Below are 26351 nucleotides of genomic sequence, written 5' to 3' on the forward strand. Positions count from 1 at the left end.
GCTCCAGCATCTGTCATGATTCGGCTGAAGAAAGGTTTGTTTTTAAGCATTTAAAACTGTTCAAGCAGTTTTGTAGTTTTTACAAGAGGTGTAAAGTGACTTAAATGTTACCTAAAGTATTACAATACTAAATTCATCAACATTATGATAGAGAGTAAAAGCTGCGTCTCACTTCGCTTCCTTTACTATTCATCGGTTTATCGTGATGAGAGAAATTGATACAATTTATTTTTTGTAATTGATACAAAATGACTCAGTGATTCAAAGCTCTCGAATCGATGAAGCTACTGCTCAAAATAACAAGAACAACAAACACAAACGTGATGATAAACTAACTGCAAACGATAAAGCAACAGTGAAATCTGTTAAATGGAACTTAAGGACCAAATCTAAATCATGAATGTATGTGTTTCTTTTCTAATATGCGGCTCTAATTTTGACCTGCTGGATTTACTTCTTGTTTTTTTCTTCAGGCAATTTAAGTCCTCTTGAAACACTGTTATAAAGATGGCGTTTATTAAAGAGGAGAAAGAAGACATGGATATTGAAGAAACATTCAGAGTCAAGCATGAAGATAATGAGGAACAAACAGGTTGGTTTTTTTTTCTCAAAGCTTCTCGGTCATTTGACCCGTACTTAAGTGTCCAGCTCTACAGAAAGGAATGATATTTTTGAAGAATGTCATATATTGAGGTTTCATTGAGATCACATGACTAGACAAATACTAAAGCTGCCTTCTAGTAAACCTGAAAAGATCCTACTTTCAAGTTGGGCATTTGTTATCATTAGGAAAAACACTAAGCAGTTACTAAACAAATATTTTGTGTTAAGGCCTTTGCACACTGATTCCGAAATTTGCATGCAACATTTTCGCACATCAAAAAATAAATTCGACCTCATGTTATGTCAATCACATTTGCTCACTGCCTCCGAAACTTTCATGCCCAACTAAAACTGCTGGCAATGGTGGTGAATGAATCGCCAGTGCTCAGATACCTAGATTTATATATACAAATATTATTGTATCTAAAATAGTACAAATATTATTATATCACAGCTATATTTATAGCACACCAAGTCCCTGTAAATGTGTGTGTGTGTGTGTGTGTGTGTGCACGCCCGGGTCCATACCTTAGACATACTGCCAGTCTCTCTTCAGGATCAATTGGTTCACGGAAATTGGTGGTCTTCTTTTTAATATATTGCTCCAGTATCACTAGCAAAACATCAAACTAAGCCACTGACATCCTGAAGTAAACTTTTAATTGGTCTGGATAATCCTGCAGCTCTTTGATATGGAGGTGGAACTCTACTTCCTCTCTACGTGATCGCAGGAGTGGATGGACCCAAACTGACTCTGCTTAAGAAGAGATAAGAAGCTTTGCCAGGATGTGAGGAAATTAAAGTCTATTAGTTGCGGAAAAGTGAAACAACGTCCCTCAGGGGATTCACATACAAGGAGAAATGCAGAGGACCCAGTACTGAGCCCTGTGGCACTCTATACTTTTATGAAGCGTGTATTTATTCATACTTTCTGTATAATGATGGGGCTTAAATCCTGAAAGGATTAAAAAAAAAAAAAAAAACACAACAAAATTATAAACAGAACACTTTAGTTTTTGCCCTCATTTTTCATGAGTGGAACTCAAAGATCTAAGACTTTTTCCATTTAAACAAAATGCCTATTTCTTTCAAATATTGTTCACAAATCTGTCTAAATCTGTGTTAGTGAGCACTTCTCCTTTGCCGAAATAATCCATTCACCTTACAGGTGTGGCACATCAAGATGCTGATTAGACAACATGATTATTGCACAGGTGTGTCTTAAGCTGGTCACAATAAAAGGCTGCTCTAAAATTTGCAGTTTTATCACACAGCACAATGGCACAGATGTCTTTTGAGGGAGCGTGCAATTGGCATGCTGACTGCAGGGATGTCCACCAGAGCTGTTGCCCATGAATTTAATGTTCATTTCTCTACCATCATCTGAGACCAGCCACCCAGACAGCTGCTGCAGCAATCGGTTTGCATTACCAAAGAATTTCTGCACAAACTGTCATAAACCGTCTCAGGAAAGCTCATCTGCATGCTCATCATCCTCATTGGGTTCTCGACCTGACTGCAGTTCAACATCATACCTGACAGTTTTCACTGTACAGGGCAGATGGCAGACAGTGTGTATGGCATTGTGTGGGTGTTCGGTATACTAATGTTAACAGTGTGGATCGAGTGGAGTTTTGGTATGGGCAGGTGTATGTTATGGACAATTTGGTGCATTTTATTGATGACATTTTGAATGCACAGAGACACTTTGACGAGATCCTGAGGCACATTGTTGTGTCATTCATCCATGACCATCACCTCATGTTGCAGCATGATAATGCACAGCCCCATGTTGCAAGGATCTCTACACAATCACTGGAAGCTGAAAACATCCCAGTTCTTGCACGGCCAGCATACTCACCGGACATGTCGCCCATTGAGCATGTTTGGGATGCTCTGGATCGGCGTATATGACAGTGTGTTACAGTTCCTGCCCATATCCAGCAACTTCACACAGCCATTGAAGAGGATTGGACCAACATCACACAGGCCAATCAACAACCTGATCAACTCAATTAGAAGGAGATGTGTTGCGCTGCTTAGGTCAAATGGTGGTCTCACCAGATACTGACTGGCTTTTGGTGCAGACTGGTTTTTATCTTACATTGGCACTATAGCCACGAACGCTTAAAACAGTGCCTCTCCATATCTCGTGAAATGTCTTCAAACACGGATTTATTTCTGTAATAACCCTGCATTTTTGCCTGCACTGTCTCTTCGCCCCAAATACTTAAAAGACATGAAACCTCCACATTGCTCAACTGTGTGTATCCTTTGTCCTCCATCACTCCTATAATAAATCATGTGATCTCAGTTGGTGGTGTCCACCTGAGTTGACGTCACTTTTTTAATGACGTACGACTCGCATTTACTGGGGAACATCCGATTTGTCTGCTTGCATGGCACAAAGAAATGCACGTATGCGATTAATATTCGATTTATTACCACATATGAATGAGGCCTGAATCTGATCTGGGACGATTGGAATCCATGCGTTTTTTTTCCTGCTTAACGTTCACCAGTCATATCTGATCTGTGCCACATGAGAGGAAAAAATTGAAATCAGGTCCTTTGAACCATGCAGTGTAAATGGGGCCTTATTGTAGCCAGCCTAAGCCAATAATCGTGTCTTGATATGCTACACCTCTGAGGTGGATGGATTAACTCTGCAAAGGAAAAGTGCTCACCAACACAGATTTGGACAGAATTGTGAACAATATTTGAGAGAAAAAAAAGTGTTGCATTTATAATTTAGTTAAGTGTAAATGGCAGATTTGAGATTGGGCTATAATAAAATCATCTTGTTTGAGGTTTGATAATTGCCAGTTTTTTTTTTGTTTTTTTTATGCATGTCCTGTAGAAAGTAAAGAGTTAATAATAATGAGATGTTGTTTTGCAATTACATTTAACACCTATTTTAGTAGCTTAGAGCATATAAGATCTAGTATACATGTTGGTTTTGATGTTTGTTGCTTTGAGCCATTTAAAACTGGTTTTAACTTGCATTTGTCTTTTTTATTTTTTGCTTTAGACTTGATGTCACCAAAAAGGGAGTGTCCAGAATTCAATGAAAAGGAAGATGAATATCAGCATGAAAAGCATCAAGATTTCAAAACTGGAGAAAAATCATTTAGTTGCTCACAGACTGAAAAGACACAAAAAAGAGCACATAAGACAGCAGATAGAAGTTATCTCACCTGCCAACAGTGTGGAAAGAGTTTCAAAAGATTTGGAAACCTTAAATCCCACATGAGAATTCACACTGGAGAAAAGCCTTATACATGCTCTCAATGTGAAACAAGTTTTACTTTTAAAGAAACTCTTAGTAGGCACATGAGAACTCACACTGGAGAAAAGCCTCACACATGTAAACTGTGTGGAACAAGCTTCAGTCGAAAATCAAGCCTTAAAAACCACATGAGAATTCATACTGGAGAGAAGCCTTTCACATGTTCTCAATGTGAAAGGAGCTTTGCACATAAACAAAACTTTGATGTGCACATGAGAATCCACACTGGAGAAAAACCTTACACATGCAAAACATGTGGTAAGAAATTCATTCGAAAATCAAACCTTAAAAGCCACATGAGAGTTCACAGTGAAGAGAAACCTTACACATGTACTCAATGTGGAAAATGTTTTACATATAAAAATAACCTTGATGTCCACATGAGAATTCATACTGGAGAAAAGCCTTACACCTGCCAACAGTGTGGAAAGAGTTTTCATGAACAAGCAAACCTAAATGTTCACATGAGAATTCATACTGGAGAAAGCCCTTTCACCTGCCAACAGTGTGGAAAGTGTTTCACTCAAAAAGGAAACCTTAAAAAACATATGACCATTCACACTGGTAAGAAGCCACACAAGATCACAATTTTGTACATAAAGTAACATTTTGATGAACAGTGGGTATGGAAAGTATTCAGACCCCCTTAAATTTTTCACTCTGTTATATTGCAGCCATTTGCTAAAATCATTTAAGTTAATTATTTTCCTCCAATGTACACACAGCACCCCATATATTGACAGAAAAACACAGAATTGTTGACATTTTTGCACATTTATTTGAAAAGAAAAACTGAAATATCACATGGTCATAAGTATTCAGACCCTTTGCTCAGTATTTAGTAGAAGCACCCCTTTGATCTAATACAGCCATGAGTCTTTTTGGGAAAGATGAAACGAGTTTTTCACACCTGGATTAAGGGATCCTCTGCCATTCCTCCTTGAAGATCCGCTCCAGTTCTGTCAGGTTGAATGGTAAACGTTGGTGGACAGCAGGGATGGAAATAAGCACCCGCCACCAGCCAAGTGCGGGTGAATTTGTGTTGTGGCGGGTAAACTCGCTTCACCTACCGGCCACCGTGGCGGGTAAATAAAAATAGCATACTGTTTCATCCAGACGGCGGACACTTTTAGAGGTCTGCAGAGAAAACATCTCAGGAGGACCCAGTGGACAAAGAGGCTAAGGTCAAAAAACGTTTTTTTTTTTTTTTAAGAACGATGGAGAAAAGCAGACAACAGGGAGTCCCGCGATTGGTTAGTTTACGACGAGACAAGTCTGACAATGTTCTGCTCGGTATGTCGTCAACAAGCTTCAGAAGATGCCAAAACTAATAGTTTCATTGTTGGGACAAAAAATCATCCAAATGCCATATCCAGGTAAAAAAGAGAGCACAGCGAAATTCCTCTCCATTATGTCTGACGGGTCTACTGACTGCCATGATGGAACAGGAAATGCTGTATACAAGCTTGTGCAACCGAGGCAAGGTGGAGGTCCACTTTGTAGGGATACAGGATGTGGAGAAAGCAGACAGTGAGAACATAGCTCAGGCAATAGATAACATGATGAGGGAGGTCTGTGGAGAAGAGTGCTAGGCCAAGTTGGTGGCATGTGCGACTGATGGTGCGTCGGTGATGACAGGGACACGTAAAGTAGTGAGCAGGCTGAGAGGAGTTAACATGCACGTCCTGGGTATTCACTGTATGGCACAGCGCCTGGAACTAGCTTTCAAGGATGCCATTAAGAGCTGCTCTATGGCTAAACAGATTGAAGATGTGCTGGCAGTGCTGCATACATTCTACTGTAAATGTGCTCTCAACAGGGCAAACCTAAAGCACAGCTTTAAGATTCTGGGCCAGAATCCACTTGTACCAACTAGGGTCGGAGGCACCAGGTGGGTTTCTCACCTCTTCAGGGCCATTGACCATTTTTTGAGGGGTTACCAGGGACTTACCCAGCACCTAGACCAGGTAGGCTAGGCTAAAATAACAGTGTAGAGAATTTAAATGTTAAATTAAAAGGTTAGGTCCATTTACTGTCAGAAATTTGTTCAGTGTAATTTAATAAATCAAACTAACTTACAGTTATAAAACACTTATATAAATATTAGAATTTGACTAATGACTTTTCTTTATTGATTTGACGGATTTTGTATATTCAGCCTCCAGATGCTGAAGTGGTGAATGCAGTGCAGAAGAGCAAAGCACGCCACTACTTCCAAACCTGCTGACATCCAGCATTTTTCATGATTTGCAACTTCATGCATGATTGGTGAGTGTTCATGAAACCAGGTGAGTGTCAGAGTGAGAACTGAAAAGTCGTGTTAATGTATTTGCTGCTTAGCTGAATATCTTAAACTTACTAATGTTACTGTACCACAGACCTGGGCCCAAGCTCAAAGCCTGTATGAAGCAGCACGAGAATGATGACAGCATCCTAAACCGTGTCATGTGGGCCAAGTTTGATCTGCTCAACAAACTCTACCAGACTCTGTCGCTTCACCGACATCACCATAGTGATTCTCCAAGCTACGAAGTTAGTCAATCTGAACAGCTGGCCTGATGTAGATCGCTCTAAAGGTATGTGGTTTAGGTTCATAACATTTAATCTACAAAATCATTAGACATAATTAAAAAACATTGAGTTATATGTTTTGTCTCTTCAGAATTTGGTGAATCAGAAGTGGAGGAATTAACTACACACTTCCAGAGCATCCTGAAATCCTCGGGGGTAGCTGTTGAGCTCATCCCAGATCAGTGGACCATTCTCAAGACCAGACTTTATGAGACGGGAGAGTCTCCACATGAAGAAATGGCCAGAAATCAACAGGTCTTTGCAACCGCAGTGCCCCGACATCCTCAGCCTGGTTGACCTCATTCACACCGTACCAGCCTCTACTGCAGACTGTGAAAGAGGCTTCAATCAAAGGAAGTTAGTGACTGGAGGTCCCGTCTTACATCAAGAAGCCTCTGTGACCTACTGACTGTCCAGCTATCCAGTCCTTCTATTGAGAATTATGACCCCACCCCTGCTATCCAGCTCTGGCATCAGGCTAGCATCCAGCCTAGAAGGCCACAGTTCATGGAGGGGAAGAAGAACGCTCAGGAAAGCACCTCTGAAACTTCAAAATCTGATTCTGATGAGCAGGAGTAAATTGGACTGGGAGTGGGGAGGATGGGTGGAGGAATGTTAGTTTTTTTATTTAATCTGCCCTACTCGTTTAATGAAATGTGTATATCAGTTCATGGTTTGTGTGTGTATGAGAGAAAGAGAAAATATCAGTATTTCACTGAGACTTGAGATTAAATAAACTGCTTAAGTCTTGTAGATCTTGTAGTATAAATTTTCACATGCAGTTACACATTTTCGGTTAAAAACAAGAAAATGGCTGGTAAAAACATTGAGTTGCTGGTAGATTTTGAAATCCACCGGCCACTGTAAATAAGTTAATTTCCATCCCTTGTGGACAGCCATTTTCAGGTCTATCCAGATATGCTCAATTGGGTTTAAGTCAGGGCTCTGGCTGGGCCATTCAAGAACAGTCACTGAGTTGTTGTGAAGCCACTCCTTTGTTATTTTAGCTGTGTTCTTAGGGTCATTGTCTTGTTGAAAGGTGAACCTTTGGCCCAGTCGGAGGTCCTGAGCACCCTGGAGAAGGTTTTAGTCCAGGATATCCCTGTACTTGGCCGCATTCATCTTTCCCTCGATTGCAACCAGTTGTCCTGTCCATGCATCTGAAAAACACCCCCACAGTATGATGCTGCCACCACCACTGTTGGGACTGTATTAGACAGGAGATGAACAGTGCCTGGTTTTCTCCATGCATACCTCTTAGAATTAAGGCCAAAAAGTTCTATCTTGGTCTCATCAGACCAGAGAATCTTATTTCTCACCATCTTGGAGTTCTTCAGGTGTTTTTTAGCAAACTCCGTGGGGGCTTTCAAGTGTTTTGCACTGAGTAGAGGCTACTGTCGGGCCACTCTGCCATAAAGCCCCGACTGGTGGAGGGCTGAAGTGATGGTTGACTTTCTACAACTTTCTCCCACCTCCCGACTGCATCTCTGGAGCTCAGCCACAGTGATCTTTGGGTTCTTCTTACCTCTCTCACCAAGGCTCTTTTCCCCCGATAGCTCAGTTTGGCTGGACGGCCAGCTCTAGAAAGGGTTCTGGTCGTCCCAAACGTCTTCCATTTAAAGAGTAACTAAACCCTAAACCAACTTTTTTTAGTTAATGATCTATAAGAATGGGGCTTTATTAGTGCTGGTTAGGGTTAGGCATTTGAGTATATTTGGAGTATAAAGTATAAAGTGTTATAATTTTGAGTATAAAGTGTTATAATTCTACAATATATGGTGTAAAAACGTGTGAGTGCTGCCCTCTTCAGGTTGAACGGTGGCTACTGCAGTTGATTTTTCCTATTGGATGTTGCGGTGGCAAGTGACGTAAGCGGTGGCAGGTGATGTAAGCAGTTTCCAGCTCACCACGCTCCTTGGTACGAGCAACCACGCCCTTGGCAGTATAAAACCATCAAAATCACTGTAGTGAGTCAGGAGCTGGAATTGCAAGTATTGGTAACGACCAGGATAGACTAATATAGCATCTATTTAGCATAGCTATTATATAGTTATTTAGATCTTCAAGTTTTTTCATTTATCGTAGATTTATCTGTATTTAGTACAGTGGTCAGGATGGTACGGAGGTGTGTTGCTGGTTGCGACAGCACTGCTGGACTGCATAGTTTACCAGCAGACTTTAAAATTAAGGGCCAGTGGTTGCATGCATTTGGCCTGGAAGACCACCTAGAGCTCGAGTGTGCAAACTGCATTTTACACGGGATTGCTTCTCCAACGCAATGGAGGTGGAAATGGGCTTCTCCACACAGCTCGCGCTGAAAAGCGACGCGGTGCAGGAGTTAAGACCGCAGTTTGAGCCAGCGGCTCGAATTGATATGAACAGACACCTCGACACCCTCCACTTCAGGTAAAAGTGGGGGAGAAAAGTCCTCTACTTCAAATGATCACTCTGTTGCAAAGCTACTTGCATCATTACAGTCACTCTCCATTTTAGTGTCTCTGACAGCAGCTGTCAATCAATCCGTCACTGCGGGTCTCATGTTCACGCCGCTCTCGCTCAGCCCCGCCCTAGGTTCGTCCCCTCTATCTCCGCTGTGATCTGCCCACTTTTCAGCATTTTTCAAATATTGTCAGTGGGTGGAGTCAGGCTCTGAGCAGGGGTTTAGTTACACTTTAAAGATTATGGGGGCCACTGTGCTCTTAGGAACCTTAAGTGCAGCAGAAATGTTTTTGTAACCTTGGCCAGATCTGTGCCTTGCCACAATTCTGTCTCTGAGCTCTTCTGGCAGTTTCTTTGACTTCATGATTCTCATTTGCTCTGATATGCACTGTGAGATGTAAGGTCTTATATAGACAGGTGTGTGGCTTTCCAAATCAAGTCCAATCAGTATAATCAAACACAGCTGGACTCAAACGAAGGTGTACAGTCGTGGCCAAAAGTTTTGAGAATTACATAAGCAGCAACTTTTCCAATTTCCAATATTTAAGTTTTTATAATAGCAATTTGCATATACTCCAGAATGTTATGAAGAATGATCAGATGAATTGCATAGTCCTTCTTTGTCATGAAAATTAACTTAATCCCAAAAAAACCTTTTCACTGCATTTCATTGCTGTCATTAAAGGACCTGCTGAGATCATTTCAGTAATCGTCTTGTTAACTCAGGTGAGAATGTTGACGAGCACAAGGCTGGAGATCATTATGTCAGGCTGATTGGGTTAGAATGGCAGACTTAGGGCGGCTAACCTCAGAATTATTTCAATAATATTAAATGATAAAAGTGGACAACTGGACTGGCTCAGATTAGAACAGGATGAATGTTCCCCCTATGATCTTGGTGCTGTGATTCTTTCACCAACGAGCTGTAGAAAAGAAATCTACAGATGCAGCCCCGTCATTAGCAGTGTGATTCGTATTTGGAAACAAATTAGAACTCATTTTGGGGTGGAGTCGTTACCTCTTTCAATTCCCATAGCTGATAACCCCTCTTTTATACCCTCCATATTAGATAAAGGTTTTCAGCAATGGAGAGATTCAGGAATTCATGCAGTAAAGGATCTGTATCAAGATGGTACATTCATTTCCTTTGAAAAATTTCGGGAGAAATACAAACTTCATTGAAGTAATTTTTTAAGGTTCTTGAAAGGCAGGAACTATGTACAATCTTACTTAAAAAAGTTCTCTACAATTAGCCCTTCTTGTCTGGACACCTGCCTTAATCACTATGTTGGTAAAGGGAAAATGATTTCCTGTATTTATAATACCCTCCAGGCCTCCCAATTGCCTACTACATCTTCTATCAAGAATTTATGGGAGGAAGAATTAGGGTCAGAGATTTCTGATGAGTTATGGGCGGATAGCCTGGAAGAGATTAACAGATGCTCTATAAACTCCAGACATTGTCTCATCCAGTTCAAAATTTTGCATAGACTACACTATTCTAAAACAAAATTATCCAGAATATTTCCAGGGGTCTCTCCAAAGTGTGACAGATGCAGGACGGCGGATGCGACCCTGCTTCACAGTTATGCATTATGAATGTTGATTCAATTTGAATTGGACCTAAGACCACTCCAATGTCGGTAGCTGTTTATCTTTTGTCTGTTTGTTGTACTACTCCTTCCATGCAGTGTGTATCATGCGGATGGGGAAGAGGGGTGGGTGGGTTGTTCTAGATGTTTTGTTTAAGAGCTTCTGTATGTTGGATTATATGCATAGGTTTGTGTATAGATGGCATGTACATGTATACTATAGGCATGTTTGTGAATATATGCGTGTGTGTACAATGTATGTATAATATTAATATATATATATAATTAACAACTGTAGAAGGAAATATAATATCGTTAGATTTTGTATGCATAAGGAAAAGACGGAGGATCTTCATACTTAAATTTTTGTTAAGCTTATTTGTACACTATATCTCCAATAAAAAAAAGAAAAAAAAAAGAATGGCAGACTTGACATGTTAAAAGGAGGGTGATGCTTGAAATCATTGTTCTTCCATTGTTAACCATGGTGACCTGCAAAGAAACGCATGCAGCCATTATTGCGTTGCATAAAAATGGCTTCACAGGCAAGGATATTGTGGCTACTAAGATTGCACCTAAATCAACAATTTATAGGATCATCAAGAACTTCAAGGAAAGAGGTTCAATTCTTGTAAAGAAGGCTTCAGGGCGTCCAAGAAAGTCCAGCAAGTGCCAGGATCGGATCGGGATCGGAGTGCCACCAGTGCAGAGCTTGCTCAGGAATGGCAGCAGGTAGGTGTGAGCGCATCTGCACGCACAGTGAGGCCAAGACTTTTGGAAGATGGCCTGGTGTCAAGAAGGGCTGCAAAGAAGCCACTTCTCTCCAAAAAAAACATCAGGAACAGATTGATCTTCTGCAGAAAGTATAGTGAATGGACTGCTGAGGACTGGGGCAAAGTCATATTCTCTGATAAAGCCCCTTTCTGATTGTTTGAGGCATCTGGAAAAAGGCTTGTCCGGAGAAGAAAAGGTGAGCACTACCATCAGTCCTGTGTCATGCCAATAGTAAAGCATCCTGACACCATTCATGTGTGGGGTTGCTTCTCATCCAAGGGAGTGGGCTCACTCACAATTCTGCCCAAAAACACAGCCATGAATAAAGAATGGTACCAAAACACCCTCCAACAGCAACTTCTTCCAAGAATCCAACAACAGTTTGGTGAAGAACAATGCATTTTCCAGCACGATGGAGCACCGTGCCATAAAGCAAAAGTGATAACTAAGTGGCTCTGGGACCAGAATGTTGAAATTTTGGGTCCATGGCCTGGAAACTCCCCAGATCTTAATCACATTGAGAACTTGTGGTCAATCCTCAAGAGGCGGGTGGACAAACAAAAAAACCCTAATTTTGACAAACTCCAAGAAGTTATTATGAAAGAATGGGTTGCTATCAGTCAGGAGGATTTGGCCCAGAAGTAGATTGAGAGCATGCCCAGTCGAATTGCAGAGGTCCTGAAAAAGAAGGGCCAACACTGCAAATACTGACTAGTACTGACATAAATGTCATGTAATTGCCGATAAAATCCTGTGAAACGTATGAAGTGCTTGTAATTATATTTCAGTACATCACAGAAACAACTGAAACAAAGATCTAAAAGCAGTTTAGCAGCAAAGCTTTTGAAAACTAATATTTACGTAATTCTCAAAACTTTTGGCCATGACTGTAGAACCATCTCAAGGATTATGTGAAGAAATGGACAGCACCTGAGTTAAATATATGAGCGTCACAGCAATGGATTTGAATACTTAGGACCATGTGATATTTCAGTTTTTCTTTTTTAATAAATGTGCAAAAATGTCAACAATTCTTTGTTTTTCTGTCAATATGGGATGCTGTGTGTACATTGAGGGAAAAAAATGAACTTTTGAATGATTGATTTTATCAAATGGCTGCAATATAACAAAAAGTGAAAAATTTAAGGGGGTCTGAATACTTTCTGTACCCACTGTATATGATCGCACCATTGTGATTAAAGTATTCACTGTGTCATGTGTTTAACTGCTAAATTCACATTGGCTGGTTATGGGCCAGACGCGCTCAGTGCTCATCATTTTCACAATTTAACATTTTAACAAATTTCTTAAAATGTGTAAATATTTAAACAAACATAAAAAGGTCAATATCAAATGCAGCAGTATTTTGTGTACCAGCAGCTGCTTTAAGTACTAAAGAGCATCTTTAGGTTTGCCAGTTCTTGCTGTGAGATGTTCCTCCACTACAGTCACATGTGGTCTGACATTACAAGGATGATCAGCTGTCCTTCCTGTCTCCCTGTAGGACTTTCTTAGACCTCTTAAATTACAGACATTCCAGTTCATAGCTTTAGCCGCATCTGTAATTCTCAGCAGGGCTATATGGTGTGTTCACACAGTTGATCAAGAGTCCTGGGTATCTTCATCTCCTGATGTTTTCTCCTGAAGTCAGTAGAAAAGACTTTTGGGGGGCTTTCACGCTGAGTAGTTCTAAAAAACTAGCTAGCTGTGTGGTTCCAAGACAACCATTTCCCCCCTCTGGCCATTTTCCTGGTTGCATTTGGACCGGTAGCAGGAATTGTCAAATAGACATCAATGCTTTCTCAGATTTGTTATAGTTGTTTTCAAAAGTTTGTTTTCAGGCCCCCAAAATCAGGTTGTTGTGTAAATGAACAGCCAAAATTCAGAAATGTAGGTAGCTGCATCCTGGAGCAATGGGCGTGAATAAAGTAATCTGTATAACAGGAACTACATTTACATTACATTTATTCATTTAGCTGACGCTTTTATCCAAAGCGACTTACAATTGCTATATATGTCAGAGGTCGCACGCCTCTGGAGCAACTAGGGGTTAAGTGTCTTGCTCAGGGACACACTGGCGGTTCACAGTGGATTTGAACCCGGGTCTCCCACACCACAGGCATGCATCTTATCCACTGCGCTAACACCACCCCCACACTTTGACAGACAGCTTTGTTGACCGATCATGAAGACATTTTTCCATGCCCCTACCTTTCACCATGCCCATTGCTCCAGCCTGCAGTTATTCCTACTTTAAAAACATCAACTTTCAGGAATTTTACAGTTTTAAAAAGTTGTCCTTTAAAAATACCTTAAAGGTATTGATACCTGTTGTCATGTGCAATTAAATTGCTGTTTTAAACTTTTATTTATTAGTTTTTTCACCTTAGACATAATGGCGTTGAAAGAGGAGAAAGAAGTACTTAATGAAGATTCTCATATTGATCTTTCTCTTCAATCTCAAGTCCACATAAGAATTCACTCTGGAAAAAAGCCTTTCACCTGCCAACAGTGTGGAAAATATTTCACTCAAAAAAGGAATATGGGAATTCATGCTGGGAAGATGCCTTTTTCCTAGCCTGGTAATACCAAACTCTGCTACATGTTTGGTTTTGACGTGTTATGCACCGGCTCAGCCACCTCGAACTTCCACTGTAAACACAGGAATGCTGCGGGAACAAAAACATCGAGTGAAATACCGGATGGAACATGGCTGTTCACAATCAGAACTATCGCCTTGCCGGACGTTGGCCTACCCAGTTTCTTGCTGATGATTGGTAACAGTTGATAAATTTAACTTTTCCCAAAACCTGTCGGGAGTAGGGCCACAACATCACCTCCATTCAAAATGTTAAACAAACACTCTTGCTGTTTGGGCTTCAGTTGGAAAATGCCGGGAATATTCCCCACAACAGAGCAAATAGCACTGTTGTTTTCGATTTCCCTAATTGATTGGCCGGCTGTTTTGGAGCCGGAGGAAAACTGGGAGATATATCAGACTGAGTACAGAAGCGAACTGAAATCGAGCGGAATTACGAAGTCTGACATAGTCAGGCTACCTTTTTCCTGCCAACTGTGTGGAAAAAGCTTGACTCGTAAAATAGATCTTGAAAGGCACATGAGCATTCACACTGGAGAGAGTCCCTTAACCTGCCAACTGTGTGGAAAATGTTTCACTAGAAAAGGAACCCTTAACAGACACATGGGAATTCACACTGGGGAGAAGCCTTTTTCCTGCCAACTGTGTGGAAAAAGCTTCACTCGTAAAATACAGGTGCTGGTCATATAAATTTATAGAAAGTTGATTTATTTCACTAATTCCATTTAAAAATATGAAAATTTTATATATTCATTCATTACACACAGACTGATATTTCAAGTATCTATTTCTTATAATTTTGATGATTATAACTGACAACTAAGGAAAATCCCAAATTCAGTTATTTCAGAAAATTAGAATATTGTGAAAAGGTTCAATATTGAAGACACCTGGTGGCACACTCTAATCAGCTAATTAACCCAAAACACCTGCAAAGGCACCTGTGACATTATGCACAGACCAAGGAAATCTCACAAAGGTGTCAATAAATTTCCCCAGGTGGTAAGTGTGGTCCTTGAGTTGGACGGAGTGAAACAATTTCCTTTTGAAGCAACTGCGGGAGTTTATTGCTGGTGGTTTAATTCAGATATGACAGTTGTCTATTGCACCAACTGCCCCGCTGAAAGCAGGTGACCCAGCCAGCTGTGCAAATCCTGCTCTCACTGCCTCCAGGTCCTCACTGGTCGGAAAGCAAATAACCCTCCTCAAATATCCCAGGACTGCTTTGCTTACTCTGAACACAATATCATACACAGAGCTTTTAGAAATATTAAAGGTCCGTGACACCACCCTGTGGAATGCCGCATAGGCCAGCCAGTAACCACTTTGTCCCTTTCCCACCCATGGTCAGATTCCAGTCAGACTGCACCAATGAGGAACCTGATGGACGGTAAATATAAGTGAAGCTGGCCAGCTGCTCCATCCAAATAAAGTCGCAGAATTGGCATGGCTCTGTTGAGATAGCAGAAGGATGTTGAGTTCACTGCCTGTAAATATTATAGTTTTTGTAAATGTTTCCTATTTGAAAATAAAATATATTTGAAATGTTTGCATTCACATTGGTTGATTTTGTCAAGTGTTCATGCCCAATTATGTCATATAATGTGACATTACAATTAAATATTTTTGGTTTTATTAAAATATATAAATTTCAGTAAGAAAATATGCCATACAACTAACTTGGTCAGCATTTATCATTGTTATGTTAGTGTTGGGGTGAGCTAGCAATGCAATTAGTGTTAATTTTATTTTTAAGAATGGATACTTACATTTTTCTCCAAAGTCGAGATCTTCAATCAGTTGCCCGACATCTTTTTGAATACATTATTAAAATAATTTTGTTAGTTTTCAAGAAAAGCATACAAGGTGGCATGGTTGTTGTACTACTGATGAAATCAGGTGTTAATGCAGCTGTCAGTCATACCTTGAAAGTTCTTGCACTTGGTATAACGTCGCAGGTCACATGGTAACATCAACACAGATTCGTCATCCAAGGGAGTAAGCTGTACAGTAGGTAGCGGTAATAAGCCTTTATCTCGGTGTGCACGTCACTTCCAATGGCGAATAGTAGGATAAACCGTCTTCCGGAGTGTAGCAATGATGCGTAGATGAAAGTATCCAAATTTGAGAAGGGATAAAAATTCTTCTATGAAAACTACATCTTCAATTATGAAGGTAAGTTTAATTTTAATGTTTGTTTATTCTCTCGAAATGGCTAACATGCCAAGTTACCTAGCTAGCTAAACCATGATTGTCTTTGATTAAATCCGTAATGTATACAACTTACAAATATGCAAACCGATACCATTTTCAAGTAATAAACTTATTTTTATTTTGCTGTGATATGGTATTGTGATTATAACGCTGTTTTTGTGCAATAGTATCTGATGTTGTAGATAGTGAGGTGATTATCAGGGCACAGTGTTACCGGTTCATGAAGAAAAACGAAGAGCCACACTCTCTTCAGGTTACCCATTCAGGATGAACTGTAGTTAGGTCCAGTTCGAGGACACAAATTTGTTGGTGTTTATTGTTGCTACGGTTGTCGCGTTGACTGCGGTTGCAGTTTGTTTTGAAAAAGTGTTTAAATGAAAAATGTTAGACTGCTATTGCGGTCAAATTATGTTAATGTTTCATTTGTATTCTAATTGTAAACCTTATATAATTTTTAGGGGCCAAGCCCGAAGGGCCCCAACTTTGGGGTCTCTAGAACCAACTCTATAGCGCCACCAGCAGTCCAAAAATTCAACATTCAAAATGTCAATAACTCTTGAACTCCTAATTCTATGAAAATAAAACTTAGTACATCTGATTACTCTCTTCATGGAGATTACATACGATATCCTACATTAAGACTCCGTCCATTACAGTAGCGGCCATTTTGAAAAGTACAGTATTCAGTATTTTCGCTACTCCTCCTTCAATATTGGTCCAGTTCTTCTGAAATTTGGCTCAGGTGATCTTTGGATTAAAATGTACCTTTTTATCAGTTGTGTTCCTCTTCATTAAAACAGTTCATGGAGCGGAGAAAGTTTCAAGTTTGGCGAATTGCAGAAATCTAAAAATACATTCAGGGAACATTAACTGCTTGATAATTAAAGTGTTTGCACAACTAAAACATTTAGCAATTTATGTACAGATCTGTACACTCACATTTTGAGAGTAGTGGACAGTAGATATTGAGTTTTGATCCACAAACCTAAAAAAAATTATTGCTATTAGGTGAAGCAGTGCTTGAAGAAATGTCAATTCCAGATTTGCAGACAGCATGCAATGGAACTTACCTTTTTAAGTTTCGGTTTTGTGCTGCTTCATAAAAACAGTTAATGGAGTGGAGAATCATTATGGATAAGGAGGAAGTTTTAAGTGTACCGTATTGCAGAAATCTGAAAAAAAATACATTCAGGGAACATTAACTGATTGATAGTGTTTACACAACTAAAACACTGTGCAACTAAAGTAGACATCTGTACACTCACCTTTTGATAGTAGTGGACAGTAGATATTGGGTTTTGATGCACAAACCTGAAAATGTATTAACAGGTGAAGAAGTGCTTGAACAAATCGGTCAGTTCAAATTTTGCAGATATTAATTAAATTGACCTTTTTATTGGTTTTGTGCTGTTTCATTAAAACAGTTAATGGACCAGAGAGTCATATAATGGATAATGAGGAAGTTTCATGTGTACCATATTGCAGAAATCTGAAAATACATTGTTTTATAAAGCAGTTAATGTTCCTTCACTTACAGAAAAAACATTTAACTTAAAAAGCTACAATATGTACACTCATCTTTTGATAGTAGTGGATGGAAGATATTTAGTTTCGATGCACAAACCTGAAAATGTATTGCTATTAGGTGAAGCAGTGCTTGAAGAAATGTCTGCAAATCTTGAATTGACACATCATGCAATGGAACTTACCTTTTTAATCAGTATTGTGTTGCTTCATAAAAACAGTTCATGGAGTGAATGACAGGGCCATGGCATCCATGTTGTTTACCACGGGGAAGGCAGAGTAATTTCATAAAAGGAATGTTACGTGCAATGAGATGTTGTTCCAAAGAGTTTAGGCATTTCAGTTGATTTGGAAGGTCCACCAAATGCATGTGGTTAGAAACACTCTCTTCAGGCAGTTGTCCACAAAGGATTTTTCAATGACATGTTAGACAAATCCATAATTTGCACCCTAAGGTATGAGCAGAAGATCATTCACACTTTTTATCACAAACATGAACATACCTGGTTGGGATGCATCTTCTCCCCAAATCAGCAATTTTTACTCCTTTGTCTTCATAGCATTGTCTTTTATATTCAACAATCTGCTTTCTGAAAAGTAAGCTGTGACACACACAGCACACAAACTCTGGACCACTTCTAATGTCTTGTCTAAATTTATCAATAGCAGTAGCAACATGTCCTTTTGTTCCTTCTTTCTTGCATACATTTCACAACCTTTTTGTATTTTACTCACACGAAAGTTAACATCTTTATGATATTTCATCATGGAATACTTAGACATTTTAACTTTAAAGGCTGGATTCTGAATGTTTCTATTCTTAGAATACTACCGCACTCTTGCTATGAAGGTGGCATGGCTACACTGCTTATGGCTTCGTCATACTCCTGGTACTCATTGACTAACAAAACCAGTCAGAGATGGAGTGTACTCAATGGAAAATGCAGTATTACCCAGTATGTGTCTCCTCGGTAATTCATGGACTGCAATGTAATTTCCTTTATTCTTAGAGACTCATAGCGGCGTGTTCCTGCAACCAAGACACCGTCCAGATCGTGTGTTGACCACATCAGCAAGTTATTCAGCTTGCTTTTCAACACCGCTGTCAGACTGATGGCTCCACACTGTCTATTGTGTGAATCTCCAAAGCAGGCATCAGCTTGATCAAAATACCCTTTCAGCATGGATTTCTATGGAAAAATCACAACAAGCACTCAAAGCATTTTCACGGGAATTTGCAGCAAGTTTTGTTCAGTTTTCATAGGTTTTTTTCATGGGTTTCAGTTGGGTTTTTATGGGTTTTGGTTGGGTTTTAATGGGGTGGTTCATCTGGGGTTGCCGGAGTTTGCCAGAGTCTACTTGAAAATCAGATGGGCTTACCTCAGTCTTTACAGATTCACATAACTTGGGTCTGCGTTTTAAGACTTCACTGTAAAGGGCTTTACCAGAAGTGCACGGAAATCTGCTGCCAATGGTGTCAATTACAAACTTCTGCGTCTGCATAAACCAAAACTTCAGTTATCTCAAATGGTGGCTCAGGTTCCCCAAATAACTGTGCCATGTCATTAATATAGTTGTACAGAAACTCTATGGATCTGTGATAAGCAACACAACTCGTCTCCGTTTTGATAGCATGAGAGTCAACAACTGCATACCATTACCCCTGCTTAATAACTGCAGATGTGTTGGCACAAATGGTTAACAGTACTCATAAAAAATGCAGCATTACCCAACCCATGTCCATCCATCCATCATCTTCCACTTATCCGGGGCCGGGTCGCGGGGGCAACAGTGTAAGCAGAGACGCCCAGACTTACAGCCTTACAGCTCAGCTCTTTCTTCACCACGATAGACCGGTACAGCGACCGCATTACTGCAGAAGCTGCACCGATCCATCTGTCAATCTCCCTTTCCATCCTTCCCTCACTCGTGAACAAGACCCCAAGATACCTGAACTCCTCCACTTGAGGCAGGAACTCTCCACCAACCTGAAGTGGGCAATCCACCCTTTTCCGACTGAGAACCATGGCCTCGGACTTGGAGGTGCTGATTCTCATCCCAGCCGCTTCACACTCGGCTGCAAACCGTCCCAGTGCACGCTGAAGGTCCTGGTATGAGGAGGCCAACATGACAACATCATCCGCAAAAAGAAGCGACGAAATCGTATGGTCCCCAAACCGAACACTCTCCGGCCCTTGGCTGTGCCTAGAAATTCTGTCCATAAAAGTTATAAACAGAACCGGTGACAAAGGGCAGCCCTGCCGGAGTCCAACATGCACCGGGAACAGGTCTGACTTACTGCCGGCAATGCGAACCAAGCTCTTGCTCCGGTCGTACGGGGACCGAGCAGACCTAAGCAGGGGGCCGCCGACCCCATACTCCCAGAGCACACTCCACAGGATGCCGCGAGGAACACGGTCGAATGCCTTCTCCAAATCCATAAAACACATGTTGACTGGTTGGGCAAACTCCCATGAAACCTCCAGCACCCTGGAAAGGGTATAGAGCTGGTCCAGTGTTCCACGACCGGGATGAAAACCACACTGTTCCTCCTGAATCCGAGGTTCCACTATCGGCCGAATTCTCCTCTCCTGTACCCTGGCATAGACTTTCCTGGGGAGGCTGAGAAGTGTGATCCCCCTATAGTTGGAACACACTCTTCAGTCCCCCTTCTTAAGAAGAGGGACCACCACCTTGGTCTGCCAGTCTAGAGGTACTGTCCCCAACCGCCATGCGATATTGCAGAGGTGTGTCAGTCAAGACAGCCCCACAACATCCAGAGACTTGAGGTACTCAGAGCGGATCTCATCCACCCCGGTGCCTTGCCAACGAGGAGCTTTTTAACTACCTAGATGACTTCAGCCCGGGTTTTGGACGAGTCCTCCTCCGAGTCCCCAGCCGCTGCTTCCTCAACGGAAGACAAGTCGGTGGGATTGAGGATATCCTCAAAGTATTCTTTCCACCGCCCGACGATATCCCCAGTTGAGGTCAACAGGTGCCCATCTCCACTGTAAACAGTGTTGGTAGGGCACTGCTTCCCCCTCCTGAGGCGTCGAATAGTTTGAACTGTAATGTCCTTGAACTGTCACCTTATCGTGGTGGAGAGGTTTGAGTACCCGAATGATCCTGGGAGCTATGTTGTCTGGGGTTATATGCTCCTGGTAGGGTCTCCCAAGGCAAACAGGTCCTTGGTGACGGGTCAGACTAAGAACAGTTCACAAACCCCTTTATGTTGACAAATACAGCAAGGGACGTCGCCCGGTATGGCGCAGCCGGGGCCCCACCCTGGAGCCAGGCCCGGGGCTGGGGCTCGTATGCGAGCGTCTGGTGGCCGGGCCTCCTCCCATGGGGTCCAACCGGGCTCAGCCTGAAGGAGTGACGTGTGGCCGCCCTCCTGTGGGCTCACCTCCTGCAGGAGGAAACGTAAGGGGCCGGTGCATAGTGGATTGGGCGACAGTCGAAGGCGAGACCCCCGATGACCCGATCTCTGGACAGTGAATCTAGCTTTAGGGACGTGGAATGTCACCTCGTTGGCGGGGAAGGAGCCTGAGCTTGTGCGGGAGGTTACCGACTAGAGATAGTCGGGCTCACCTCCATGCACAGCTTGGGCTCTGGAACCACACTTCTTGAGAGAGGCTGGACTCTCTACCACTCTGGAGTTGCCCATGGTGAGAGGCGGAGGGCTGGAGTGGATTTGCTTATAGCCCCTCAGCTCAGCCGCCATGTGTTGGAGTTCACCCCGGTGAACGAGAGGGTCGCTTGCCTGCAGGGATAGGTCTCTCACTGTCGTTTGTGCCTACGGGCCACGTGGGCAGTGACAGTGACACCTGGAGGGGCGTGATTGGACACGATCTTGGACACTTGGGTGAAGAGAGGGGCAGAGCTGTCAACTGATCACCACCTGGTGGTGAGTTGGATCCGATGGTGGGGGAGGAAGCTGGACAGACTCGGCAGACACGTACTGTGAGGGTCTGTTTGGAACGTTTGGCCGAGCCCCCTGTCAGAGAGATCTTCAACTCCCACCTCTGGCAGAGCTTCGACTGGATCCCGAGGGAGTCTGGAGATATTAGCTGTGTCCCAATTTGAAGACTGCATCCTTTGAAGGCCGTATTTGAAGACTGATTGGCCGCGTTTGAAGGCCGATTGCGTCACAGCTGCGCGACGAAGACTGTCCCAATTCAAACACGCACGCTTCGAAGGCCGCGTTTGAAGGCAGATTGCGTCACAGCTGCGCGACGAAGACTGTCCCAATTCAAACTCTGCACGCTTCGATGGCCGATTGCGTCACCGCGGCGCGACGAAGGCTGCTCCAGTTTGGTATGTCATTTAAATGCGCCGCCAAATGCGCACTTCATTTCTCTGACAAACGAAGGATACAAAAATGGACACTTCGTGGCCTACCCTTCTCCAGAATTCATAGCGCGCCGGTGACGACCAGTATATAAACGGTGACGACGCAACTTCACGCAAGTTTATTCCAAAAAAATGTCGGGTGTCAGTAGTGTCGTGGCTGAGGAATTCACTTATAAGTGTAAGTAATGTGTTTTAATTTATTAAAATAGCTAGCGAAACAAGTGTTAAAAGCATGAATATGGACCAAGCACTGAACCCCCTGTGTGAAAACAATCAACTGAGTTAAATGAAGCAAATACTAAATTTAAAATCAAAATGCTTTTCTTGCTTAGTTGTTTGGTTTTGTTCTAGTTTATATATAATCTTGTTAACAAGAAAAATAATCTTAGAAAAAAAATAAACAAGAAAAATAATCTTGTTTTCAGTTTGATTTAAGATTATTTTGCTTAACCCATTATCAGATTATTTTATTGCTTAAAACAATACTCACCTTTTTTCCCCAAAACAAGAAATGTTTTAGAAATGCTTCTTGATTTTAAGAATTTTCAGATGTTTTAACTAGAAACAAGACAAAATATTATGTAAGAAAATATTTTTTGCAGTGAATTTCAAGGAGGATATATTCAAGTAAATAAAACAGGAGCACAAATCCATCTGAAATGTGGTAGATAAAAATCCCTGAAAAACATATCTTGCGTGTCTGCAATACATTGTTTAATTTACCTGAAATAGCTAGCGAAACAAGTGTTAAAACCCAGGGGTGTTTCTTAAAAAACCTGAACTTAAACTAAAAAACTGCAGCTTCATTTATCAGGTGGTCTGAGGCAAAACCTGTTGTAATTCTTTTTGTTTCAGGGACCAAGGAGCAGATGGCTGTCTTTATTCGTTTAAGGGCCGAGCATGATTATTTATTTACAGGGGCCAAAAACTCGGCCACCGTGGCTTGGAGGTAAAAGTCAAAGTCATTAAAGGCATTAACCATTTGTAATATTTCCACTACTTGCCTCTTGTATGCAAAAATTAGCTCTCACCCTATACAAAGCCCACAGCAATGAGACAACTAGTTAAGGCAATGTTCTTTCTCTTATATGTATATAAACGTGTTAAGCAAACTTGAGGATCCAGGAATATAATCCAGGAGTATTTTGTATGCATGTACTGCTGTGTGATTTTTTTCTAATGTTAAGATTGCAACCCTGTCTTAATATTTTTCATAAGTCTTTCCTTTTTTCTCCTTTTTTAGGAAAATTCTGTAGAAAATGGACCTGCTGGGGAAGGTCACTCCCTTGCAGGCCAAAAGAAAATGGGACAACTTACTTAAAAAAAATACAAGGTAAGCAAGTTAATTGACACATCTTTGCTGAATTTCAATTCAATTCAATTCAAGTTTATTTGTATAGCGCTTTTTACAATACAAATCGTTACAAAGCAACTTTACAGAAAATTATGTTTCTACAATATTTAGTAGTAGCTAGTAGTTTGTGCACGTTTGACAGGATTTTATAAAAATAAAAATAATAATAATACAAGACGTAGTCAGCTAGATGATGAACTATCAATATTATTAATTAATAGTAATTATATGATGCAGTCACACATGTAGCAATAATTGTTAGTTCTGTTTGTTGATTCAAGGTTAGGATCATCTGGGGTCCTCTGAGGGTCAGCATCATCTCTTCTCAGGTGTTCTGGATCCAGACTGGAGCTTGTGTAAATCCTAGTTACATCCCGTGGCAAAACATAGAAACAAAATAGAGACATCATTAGCATAGCTGCTGATCCAACAAAGTAAAATTAGTTTAACCCAAGCTAAAGAATAAAAATGCAGATGCAACTACACTCACAATTTAAGAGATACATTATTCGAATGCTTGGCGAAAGAGATTCGTTTTTAATCTAGATTTAAACAGAGAGAGTGTGTCTGAACCCCGAACATTATCAGGAAGGCTATTCCAGAGTTTGGGAGCCAAATGTGAAAAAGCTCTACCTCCTTTAGTGGACTTTGCTATCCTAGGAACTACCAAAAGTCCAGCGTTTTGTGACCTTAGGGTGCGTGATGGGTTGTAGCGTGGTAGAAGGCTAGTTAGGTACGCAGGAGCTAAACCATTTAGGGCCTTATAGGTAAGTAATGATAGTTTGTAACTGATACGGAACTTAATAGGTAGCCAGTGCAGAGACTGTAAAATTGGGGTAATATGATCATATTTTCTTGACCTGGTAAGGACTCTAGCTGCTGCATTTTGGACTACCTGTAGCTTGTTTATTGACGAAGCAGGAAAACCACCTAGAAGTGCATTACAATAGTCCAGTCTAGAGGTCATGAATGCATGAACTAGCTTTTCTGCATCAGAAACAGATAACATGTTTCGTAGCTTGGCAATGTTTCTAAGATGGAAGAATGCAGTTTTTGTAACATTGGAAATATGATTTTCAAAAGACAAATTGCTGTCCAATGTAACAACCAGATTTCTGACTGTAGAGGAAGTAACAGTACATCCGTCTAGTTGCAGATTGTAATCTACAAGATTCTGTGTGGTGTTTTTTGGTCCAATAATTAATATCTCTGTCTTATCCGAATTTAATTGGAGAAAATTATTTGTCATCCAATCTTTTACATTTTTAACACACTCTGTTAGCTTAGATAATTGGGAAGTTTCATCTGGTCTCGTTGAGATATATAGCTGAGTATCATCAGCATGACAGTGGAAGCTAATTCCGTATTTTCTAATAATTTTACCAAGGGGCAACATGTATATTGAAAATAGAAGGGGACCTAGGACGGATCCTTGTGGCACTCCATATTTTACTGATGATAAATGAGATGACACCCCGTTTAAGTAAACAAAATGGTAGCGATCGGACAGGTAGGATCTAAACCATCTTAGAGCCTGTCCTTGAATACCTGTATAGTTTTGTAATCGATCTATGAGTATGTCATGATTTATGGTGTCGAACGCAGCACTAAGATCAAGTATGACTAGAAATGAGATGCAGCCTTGATCTGACGCAAGAAGCAGGTCATTTGTAATTTTAACAAGTGCAGTTTCTGTGCTATGGTGGGGCCTGAAACCTGACTGAAATTCTTCATACAGATCATTTTTATGCAGGAAGGTGCTCAATTGAGCAGACACAACTTTTTCTAAAATTTTAGACATAAATGGAAGATTTGAAATAGGCCTATAATTTGCCAGTACACTAGGATCTAGTTTTGGTTTCTTAATAAGAGGCTTAATAACCGCCAGCTTGAATGGTTTTGGGACGTGACCTAAAGATAACGACGAGTTAATGATATTGAGAAGCGGTTCTTCGGCTACAGGTAACAGCTCTTTTAGTAATTTAGTGGGTACAGGATCTAATAAACATGTTGTTGGTTTAGATAAAGTGATAAGTTTACTTAGCTCTTCCTGTCCTATATTTGTAAAGCACTGCAGTTTATCTTTGGGTGCGATGGATGAAACTGAAGTGTTAGACGCTGTAGAATCTACATTCGCTATTGTATTTCTAATGTTATCTATTTTATCAGTGAAGAAATTCATAAAGTCATTACTATTTAACGTTGGTGGAATATTTGAATCAGGTGGCGTCTGGTAATTTGTTAATTTAGCCACTGTGCTAAATAAAAACCTTGGATTGTTTTGGTTATTTTCAATGAGTTTGTGGATATGCTCTGCCCTAGCAGTTTTTAGAGCCTGTCTATAGCTGGACATACTGTTTTTCCATGCAATTTTAAAAACTTCCAAGTTAGTTTTTCTCCATTTGCGTTCAAGACTACGAGTTACTTTCTTGAGAGAGTGAGTATTACTGTTATACCATGGCACAGTACGTTTTTCTCTAACCTTTTTCAATTTGATGGGGGCAACAGCTTCTAATGTATTAGAGAAAATAGTGCCCATGTTGTCAGTAATTTCGTCTAATTCATGTGTATTTTTGGGTACAAATAGCAGTTGAGATAGATCAGGCAGGTTATTTGCGAATCTGTCTTTGGTGGCTGGAACAATGGTTCCAGTAGTTTGGTGGAGTAGACTCATTTAGACCAAAATAATCATTTGGTTTTAGCCAGGTTTCAGTCAAGCAGAGTAAATCAAAACTATTTTCTGTGATCATTTCATTTACAATAACTGCTTTGGGTGTGAGTGATCTAATATTTATGAGCCCAAACTTTAAAAATTGTTTTTGTTCATTTACTTTACATTTTTCTGGTTTAATTACGATAAGATTTTTTCTAGATCCTACATTATATTTTGACCTCACTATTCGGGGAACAGACACAGTTTCTGTTCTTTACACCATGACAACAACCATTCATTTAAAGCAAAAAGTCTACTGAACCTTTCATGTCCTCGTCGTTACGTGGGCAGTGGTCCTGACACGATGATCGTCGCCGCGGGCGTCA

General features: G+C 40.9%; 2 protein-coding genes across 2 annotated transcripts in view; one reads left to right on the plus strand and one right to left on the minus strand.

Annotated features, from left to right (window-relative positions):
- LOC132106112 (gastrula zinc finger protein XlCGF7.1-like) lies at positions 1-4510 on the plus strand. The gene is made up of 3 exons (XM_059511750.1): positions 1-34; positions 474-592; positions 3635-4510. Exons 2-3 carry the CDS (start codon positions 508-510, stop codon positions 4495-4497), a joined length of 948 nt encoding a protein of 315 aa, XP_059367733.1. The 5' UTR covers positions 1-34; positions 474-507; the 3' UTR covers positions 4498-4510.
- A 21790-nt stretch (positions 4511-26300) lies between these two features.
- The window catches only part of LOC132106159 (uncharacterized), a 750-nt gene continuing 699 nt past the window's right edge, over positions 26301-26351 (minus strand). The window contains exon 2 of the mRNA XM_059511817.1: positions 26301-26351. This exon is cut by the window's right edge and continues 133 nt beyond it. Within this exon, the coding sequence (XP_059367800.1) occupies positions 26305-26351 (47 nt within the window). The 3' untranslated portion in view covers positions 26301-26304.

Source organism: Carassius carassius, chromosome 26 (genome assembly GCF_963082965.1).
Source record: "Carassius carassius chromosome 26, fCarCar2.1, whole genome shotgun sequence".
In the NCBI taxonomy this organism is placed as follows: Eukaryota; Metazoa; Chordata; class Actinopteri; order Cypriniformes; family Cyprinidae; genus Carassius; species Carassius carassius.

What these genes read in the sequence shown, in the direction of transcription:
- LOC132106112 (XM_059511750.1), top strand. Translation starts at nt 508, where the DNA reads ATGGCGTTTATTAAAGAGGAGAAAGAAGACATGGATATTGAAGAAACA. An exon ending in AGATAATGAGGAACAAACAG is followed by an intron (nt 593 to 3,634) that starts GTTGGTTTTTTT and finishes TTTTTGCTTTAG; the next exon opens with ACTTGATGTCACCAAAAAGG.